At 40.1% G+C, this 9,046-nt stretch overlaps 2 protein-coding genes across 2 annotated transcripts; both read right to left on the reverse strand.

The window, feature by feature from the left end:
- Positions 1-226: 226 nt before the first annotated feature.
- Positions 227-2,287, reverse strand: lrrc69 (leucine rich repeat containing 69). The gene is made up of 8 exons (XM_031854227.1): positions 2,283-2,287; positions 1,988-2,058; positions 1,735-1,857; positions 1,573-1,645; positions 1,398-1,464; positions 778-846; positions 611-687; positions 227-380 (listed from the first exon to the last, which is right to left on the reverse strand). Exons 1-8 carry the CDS (start codon positions 2,285-2,287, stop codon positions 227-229), a joined length of 639 nt encoding a protein of 212 aa, XP_031710087.1.
- Positions 2,288-3,270: 983 nt separating this feature from the next.
- otud6b (OTU deubiquitinase 6B) lies at positions 3,271-8,843 on the reverse strand. Its single transcript, XM_031853865.1, has 8 exons — positions 8,612-8,843; positions 7,877-8,025; positions 7,446-7,544; positions 4,949-5,149; positions 4,600-4,720; positions 4,396-4,457; positions 4,190-4,296; positions 3,271-3,833 (listed from the first exon to the last, which is right to left on the reverse strand). The coding sequence occupies exons 1-8, from the start codon at positions 8,682-8,684 to the stop codon at positions 3,749-3,751; spliced, it is 897 nt and encodes a 298-aa protein (XP_031709725.1). The 5' UTR covers positions 8,685-8,843; the 3' UTR covers positions 3,271-3,748.
- Positions 8,844-9,046: the final 203 nt, after the last annotated feature.

Raw genomic sequence — 9,046 nt, forward strand, 5'->3', positions numbered from 1 at the left:
ACCATAATAGAAGTGTCCATCCATATTTAGGCACTTATGCAAGCACTGGAATAGTCTGCAAACTCCTCATTTTCATGTCCTGTAACACACATTTAAAAAAAAAGACAATGCACATTTAATTACATGAGCCACTATATTCTTCCTATGTCAAGGGGCTAGAGAATCATATTTTGATGAACATCATTTTACACAATCCCCTAAAGCAATGATCGTAGGACAAACATATTCAACCAACCTTCTTCAGGCTGATAAAATGCACACACTCCAGCCAGGTGGGGAGAAAGGGGTCCAGACAGAGCGCACAACAGCTGCCATTGGCCAACAGGGCAGTCAGGGTTGGGTAGTGGCGAAGCATCATGTGGAACAGAGAGGACCGGTACCTGTCCTCCCACAAGACAAGAGGTGAAGCAATTACACCAATACAATGTTACTGAATAAACACAAAGACATATTGGGAGGTATCTTACACAGAAGAGTAATACATATTCTGAGTGTTCTGTCTGTACTTCTGTGACACTTTACCTTTAACGTAAGCACTTCCGCATCCTGCACTGATGACATCGGCTCACAGTCAGTGGTTCACAGTGCTGAATTAGCTCATACTGTATACTGTACCTCAACAGGGAACATGGACAACTTGTTTCCAGCCACCTCCAGGACTTGGAGTTTTGCCAATGCCCCAATTCCCTGAGTGAAATGTATACGGTAGGTGTTTTGGTTATGTAGGTGACGCATTGTACCGTAAAAAAAGTAAACATCACACCAGCGAATACCCACCTCTGGTGGGCTGGTCAGCTTGTTTCTGGCTACATGCAGCTTGGTTAGGTCTTTACACTGGTACAGCTGCTGAGGGAGCCAGGACAAATTATTAAGTTTATCTCAGTCAACCCGGTGAGATGAGCCAACTCAACAGGGACCTCCTCCAGCTTATTGTCCAGCACACTCAGACGTCGAAGCCTACTCAAACTAATGCTATAGAGAGGTTTGCTTTAATTCTGTTTAACCCAGAAACACAATATTCTTAAACCCTTTGTGGCGTTCATTTGACCATTTCTTGGGATAGAGATTAAAACAAGTCAGTTATAAGTCAACAATCAATTAAATTTAGCCTAACATGTAAGCATTGTTGGGAAGACACTAGTATGTAATGGAGTTACGTTAGTGTGTGTGTGTGTGTGTGCGCTTCAGTTTGTTGATAATACACTCACTGTTTTTATTTAGTTTTTTATTTATTACCCAGTTTAAGACATTACTTTAGAAAAGTAATCAAAGAGTCATCAAATGTAATCAGTACGTTGATGAAGTAATTACAAATAGTTACATTACTTATTGCAGTAACTGGTAATCTGTAACATTATATTTCTAAAGTAGGCTAATCTTCACAGCATTGTATTCACACAGCAGACGTTAGGCGAGATCTGATTCATCACACTGTATTCTCCAGCATCAGCATCACTCATGCAGCTGCATGAGTGAATGTAACAGTCGGAACATGGCGGTAGTGGTCTTTAGAACCTACTATTGCAGGTATGTAGTTCTTGGATAGCATGGTGCCATAAATGTGGCCTATACCTTTTAATCTCTGGTGGAAGTCTTTGAATCTGGTTGTGGTTCAGATTGAGCACAACAAGGTTTCGTAAACCATCTGTAAAATATAAATATGACAATACTTAAGCTTTGTTCTTTTAAACAAATCTTCCGAGGTGCTAATCATTCAGAACAGAGAGAACCTACCTATCGCATCAGGTGGCACGGCTATAATTTGGTTGCTGAACAGATACAGTTTCTTCAATGATTCCAGATGGCCCAAAACAGCAGGAACCTCATTCAAGGCATTATTTCCCACATTCAGCTCAGCTAGCTTGCAGGCTTTGCAAAAAGAAAAGCATTTAATCACAAATCTGCGCGGTGTGTAAAACACTTAAAGAGTTTTTTTGGAACATTTCCAGCAAACAGATGAGCTTGGAGCAAACAAACGGGGGAAGACTCACGTGTTGTAGAGAGAGCAGCTCCGCAGGCAGGGTGCTGACAGAGTTGTTGTTCAACAGGTTTGTTATTCTGGAAACACACGTGGGAACGACCTTTATTTTGTTTGGAACTCAAAGTTAAAGACGTTGCTTTGCCATATAAAGCTCTCATCATGGCGACAAGACGCTTCTCGACACGTCGATGAAGATAGACTTTGAGGAGATAGCGGCCTCTAGTGGTGACCGCTGAGCAGAGCAGGGTGTTACCGCGCGCTTCAGTTTGTTGATGATACTAATGTACAATTCTCACTGTACAGCATTATCCAGTACAAGGAACTACTTAGACTCTTTACTTAAGTAGATGTAGAAATACCTCAATATACAACTACATTACAAATACAAGCACTGAAAGCTAGTCTGAAATACTTGATTTACTGTTAAATTATTATTTGAGAGTTTGGTATTTATTAGATTGATTTCTTCTGTTTTTCCTCTTGTTTGTAAGAATTGGGAAGCACTACAGGCACTTCGGGTTTATGTGCAGGTATAGGTCCAGCATGCACCTCAGAGGGCCTTCGTTTGTTTTCGTTTTGCAGGAGCCACGGTATCTTTTCTTGATTTGCCAAAGATACATAAACCACATGACTTCATCGAACACTTCGTCAAACTAGATTTATTTTTTCTGAATCCAGTAAATTACGGCAGTGTGGTGCATCGGTTTTTCATACATTAGAATATTTTTTTAATTTAACATGTTTTGAATGTGAAACTTTAAACTAAATAGTAACTAGCAATTATATTTGTCAAACAAATAATTTATATTTAAATAGATATAATTATAATAATGAATAAGAAATATAAATACTTGTAGTAACTTGTAGTAATAAAGTAAATGTACGTATTTACTTTCCACCACTGGTATGTTCCAACAGTATTCAATGATGAAATGCGAGGTAATGAGTGTTTCATTGTAGATATTTTCGTTTTTACATTAGGCAGACATTACCAACTATTTTATTAAACTGACAACTTGAATTGGCCTGAGAGACCATTTGTGGTCAAAATGTCCTATCCATGTAGAAATAAAGAATTGATACAGTAGTGTGTAGGTAAGTGTTTATCTTTTTGTACAGATAATTGTTGCTAAACATGAATGAATAGATGTGCATATGCCTGCATGCCGTATGATCACCTTAAGTTAAAGGAACAGAATAGCCAGCTTTCACAGTCTAATACTGAAAACGGTATTCTTTCAAAATCTGGTTATACCATGCCCCCAAAAATACAGCAGTGACATACCTTATTAGTATTGTATATGTTTATGTAACATTGATATGATTTACAAGTTCCACAATTCAGTTCATTCCGAAAACATTGCAGAAGTTCAACAACCCCTCATTAAAGTAGTGCCACCTGATGCGATAGGTAGGCTGTACACCATTGCTTCCCAAAATTGACTAAAGTGAACTCCGGAGGTCATTAGGACCAAGGCCGTCCAGTGTCAAATCAATAACACGTTACTTATGCTACATTTTATTAGCACAATGATAGCGTTTTCAGAACTAGATTTTACACTCCCCACTGATATCTTTTGACCATTGTGTGTTGAAGCCACCCTGAAAACAGCAATATTCTCTGTTAACCTCAGCTTGTCTTCAATGGTGGGGAGGGGGGGGGGGGGGTCTCCCTCCAAATACATTTGTATTTAGGGACCCTTAGTGGTGTGAACACACTCTGCATTACACACATTGATTAATATCACACCAAGACTGAGCTGTCTCTCAGCTGTCCTCTGCATTGGCTGGGTCCTTCAGCACCTCCACAGAATTGTAGTGCTCTCCTAGTCCATAGGCATGACGCATATAGCTGCAAACAATGAGAAAATATATTCTGTGAGTCAAGAGGTCTGAGATAAACCTTTCAAAATTCTGAAAGGTTTTATCAGAATGTGACATTTAATGAAGTTAATGCATATATTAAAGTTATAAAGTTTGTCTGTCTACAGCTGCTTTAGTGTGCTGCCTGATCATCAACGCCTTAATATGAGGGTCCAAAACTGTCATGTTAACGTCCTACATGAACAAGTACAGTCAGTACATGTAATGTTTTCAGCTTCATATATTATAATACATGTTCCTACTAATTTAACTATATATATTTTTTAACAATTATGCTAATGAAATCTGAGTCCTGACAAACATAACAACATGTATACAACGTACACAAGGGTGATGGGTTTACTATCAAATTCCTCCCCAATTTTTATAGTTGCGGAGTCGGCCTGGATCACTGCCACTGGCAAGTGAAGAACTTGGGTCAAAGCTCGCAACTGTTGGGGGGGAAAAGACATGTTAAAAAAAAAAAAAAAAGATTGAAAAGCACAAAGAGTAACCGCACAGTGCATCTGTGACAAACTCCAACAACTCACTTCCAGTTGTCCACCCCAAGCTGCCGTGTGCTCCACGTCACTGCAGTATTTCTCAAACTCATCTGGAAACCAAAACACACACAAACACTAGCAAGATTACTGTGCATATTGTGCATACTGTACATATTAAAACTCACTGTTTCATATCATGGAATTTCTATGACTGATTGTTTCTGAAAACTAAAACAAAGATCAAAGTGTTACCTGTTGTGTACATGTCACCAGTGTTGGTGTTGGTGAGGAAAGGGAGGAAGTCGTCAGCATGGCCTCTCATGCGCTCAGCGGTGCTGGACCGCAGGTCTTTCACACTCGTGATTGACCCAGGCTGGAATAAAACAGAAGACAATATGTACTCAGTGTATGGACTTTGCTAATAATATATGTATGAACTTTGAAAGTTGTTGAAAGTCTGTCAGAGCAACATTGTGCTATTTGCAATTGAAGCAACAACAGACAGTGCAGAGGCAAGAAATGTAGACAGCACTTTTGCTTTTCACATTGAGATTAGGTATTCAAAGTACAGCTACAATATTCCTGTAACAAGATGACGTACCTCTGAACGCTGTGCCAGCTGATCTTCAATGGCACGATACATGCAGTGGCCATCAGAGGAGATCTCCTTGATCTGAAGCTGTTGCTGTGCGAGTTTCTGAGCCAGCTTTAAACCCTCCTGGTGCCTCACACCCTGCAGGTTTTGTACCTCGGCCTCTGCTATCCGGCTCTCTCTCTCCTTCTCCTGGGCAGCCTTCTTGTCCTGGAGAACATCACGTAAATACAACTAATGTTTTATTAGGGCCCGAGCAACCGACAACGTCGGGCCGGCAAAGGCCCTATTGAAACTGTAAGGGTTATTATTATTATTATTATTATGAATTTGATTTTTACACTTTAGGAGCATTTTGGGGGTACTTGCCATGCATAAAAACTCATCAAATTTTTGGGACTTGTCAGGTCTGGTGAAAATAGCCATCTGAAAAAGGATGCATCTTTCTGTGTAAAAAAATGGCTCTCTAGCGCCCCCTACAAGTCGGACCGGCGACGCCCCTCGGCCAGTATCTCCGATTGACTTGAAATTTAACACAAATGTCCTATTCCGCTAGATATACAAAAACGCCTCTCAGACCCATAAGCTCCGCCTACTTAGATTTTCCGCCATATTGAATTTAGTGTAAAACACATTTTTGCAAACTCCTCCTACATGCTGGGTCTGATTACTACTTAATTTGTTGTGGACCATTATTGGATTTAGATCATCAAACGTTATCAAAAACGTTTTGATATCTCTTAGCGTTTACAAGATATGGACCAATAAACTTCTTAGGGGCGTGGCTTAATATCAATACATATAACTTCTAAACCGTTTGTCCTAAAATTACCAGATTTTCAGCATATGTGCACATTGCATCCTCTAACATATCCTGAGATTTATTTTGCATTCAACAACTAGGGGGCGCTACAGTAAACCATCGAAGTTGTGCTTTTTGTCACTTTTTGCAGATTTCAGCCTTCATACTTTAACGAACTCCTCCTAGAGAATTTATGCGATCAACTTCTCCTTTGGTCAGGATGCTCTTAAGACCTTTGTGATTAAAAGTTATCAAAATCGAGAGTTTATCGAAGAACCTTGACGTGGCGGCCATTTTGCCTCATTGTTTTTGAAAAAATAAGTTCTTATAAGTTGTTATAACTCCAAGGTACATTATCTAATCCACACAAAACTTCTTATGCATGATGCTACTTCAAGTCTGAAGATACTTCAATTGAAAAAAATTCAATAACTCATAGCGCCGCCTACTGGCTAAAGGAAATGTCATATTTTATACTTTTATGTATTCCTCCTAGCCAGTTGACTTGATGAGTCTCAAATTTGGTAAGGATAGCCTTAAGACATTGATGATGCATCATCATGAATATTGTGCGTTTTCGTTGAAGGCTGTTGCCGTGGCGACCCATCGTTCGCCATGAAAAAGGAAGCTGATGGTTTAGTGACTTGGGATGCTCAAAAACTCATGGAACTTTGTACATGTGTCATAGGTCATAGGAAGACATAGTGTATATGGGTTTTAGGCTTGTCCGTTTTGAATTGCCTCTATAGCGCCCCCTACAATATTTCAAAACAGCAGCCCCAGCGCTACGTTTGAGCTACATGTTTGAAACGTGGTAGGCAGATGTATCCTGTGGAGATTTAAATATAAGTCTCTTGGGACCATGCTCTAAACCCTACCGGAAGTCGTCCAGTTTCATTTATGTGTCATTTTTAAATAGATTTTGGCCTATTTCTAGTCGCTATACTTTAACGAACTCCTCCTAGGGACTTCATCAGATCCACTTAAAATTTTGTCAGTACCATGTCAAGAGCGTTGTGATTAAAAGTTATCAAAAGCTTTACGTTTGACAGAATCGTTTAGCCGTAGCGGGCGGCTACTTTACGTGATTCCCCATGAAAAAAGATGATGTAACTCAGCTGGACTTGTTCCAAACAGTCCCAAACTTCACATGCTTGATAACACTCATGGCCTGAGGATGTATACAAGCTCATTTTCACTTATACTCACAGCACCACCTGCTGGCGAAAGGAAATCTGGATTTTGTGATAAACACCTCCGATTTACATGACTTTTACACAATGTGGTTTACATTTTACACAGAGCTACATGATGCATGTTTGCACGTGTTCTGTAGCGCCAGGCAGCGGATACAGGAAGCATCGGACTATTTGCAAAGCATCATTTCCAGCATCAGGCGGTCCACGCGGGATTAAATCCGTCTCACTCGCGGACGCGCCGTCAGACGGTCGCGGACGTTCTCGACCGCGCAGGCCGGAGTCCCACCGGCACCCCCGACGCGCTGCAGATTGCGAGGGCCCGTTCATCGCTGCTCGCAGCTTTAATTAGTACTTAAATATCACGTGATTCTTCATGTACAATGGGCATGCGCGTGGGTGTCGATGTAAACAGGAAGTTGCTTAGTTAAAAAAAAAAAAATACGACAGCAAAACATATATGTTTCCAAATGGAAACGGAGTAGTGTGGATGTAGCCTGTATCTCACCCTTCTTTTCTGGGCCTTGGTTACACGTGATTGTTTCCCCTCCTCTTCTTCTCCATCGTCCACCTTCATGGTCTCCACTCCATTTAACACCTCTTCCACCTTTTAACATGGAGTGATGAGAGCTTTGGTTATGTTGCACATTGACATTTGTCTAATAAACAGACTTTATGTTCGCATAATCAGATACAAACAAAACAAAACATTCTGTGCATACTCTGTATGCTCATTTGTTTATTTGACAATGTACCTCCCAACTGATCGAATGCAACTATGTGCACTTCCAATACATACATGTATCTAGTTTAGAACAATACATGTGTTTTGTAAATACTTGTTGTGCAATCATTTATATAGGGACTGCATTCAAAAGGGTACATCTTTTTAAGGCAGCCATGTTTCTTATTGCATAGCCAAGAGATTTGAATAGTAACCTCCGTGTTGGTTGTCGATTGGAGTTGCATCAATTCTTCCTCATGTTTCTGGCTGAGGTCAGCCTCAATTTTTGCAATCTCCTCTGTCAACTGTTTCCTCCTTTTCTTGTCATTTTTGGGGATTGCATTTTTCATGCTCTGGATATTAGCTGAAAATGAAGCACAAGTGCAGTCATGACAAAACAATACTTAAATAACGCCTCGATGCTAAATACAGAATAGAGCTCTCATATGGGGCTGGCTGATCATTAGAAAAGTTAAAAATAAATTAGATTGCCAGGATGATCAACAAGAAGAAGAATACACTCACAGATGGTATTGATGTACCTAAATATTAGCTTATTGGTTACAAGAAATACAAAAATAAAAAAGCATCTGCTGCTGCACCTCCTTCCATGAATTAAAATAATGTAACCTACATAGCATGACACAAAGAGCCCATAGATCTGTGTGCATCAGCTCTTTTCTTTTCATTCAATGTGAATTGTACCCCTAAAACTACAACCATTGTGAGCTACTTGCAAAAAAAAAAAAAAAAAAAAAAAAAAAAAAAAGGGACTGGCAAACACCTCAGAATGACAACACTGTCCTAGTAGGTTTGCTTTGTGAAATGACATTTTCCAAACTACTACTTGGCTTGCTGGTGGCTGGATCGTGCTAAATACCAAGAAATAAAACAGCACATGAGATGCAAACAAGCTGCCAGTGAACGTGAAAACAGTAGAGGTTAGCTACCTTGCATATCTTTCTTTTCCTTGCGGTGCTGCTTTGCCAGCTGCTCCTCTGGTGTCTCCACTAGCTCCTCCATGACTGGCCGCTGCTCAGTTTGTTCAGTCTTTGCGAGCTATATGAAACTGACCGTTAGATAAACAACGTGTTATTATGTCCCGGTCATAAAATAGGCCACAACACTAACGAGGTATAAATATATATATATTCCACAATAAATAAAACGTGCTGATACGGCCTTAACCGGAAGAGAAGAAGAATCAGGGCGGAGCTTTCTTCGCCTAGTTAAACTCTGAGATTAATTTTGCTATACCGCCACCTATTGGCTGTGTCACTGTACTACAGCTCTCTCCCGTCAGCTGTGAAATGCTGCAGACCTTCATTCAAATACTTACCATTTGCATACATATGTATTCACCCCATGTGATAGATTTCAGGCAA

Source organism: Anarrhichthys ocellatus, unplaced genomic scaffold (assembly GCF_004355925.1).
Source record: "Anarrhichthys ocellatus isolate YVR2014 unplaced genomic scaffold, GSC_Weel_1.0 scaffold14, whole genome shotgun sequence".
Lineage (NCBI taxonomy): Eukaryota > Metazoa > Chordata > Actinopteri > Perciformes > Anarhichadidae > Anarrhichthys > Anarrhichthys ocellatus.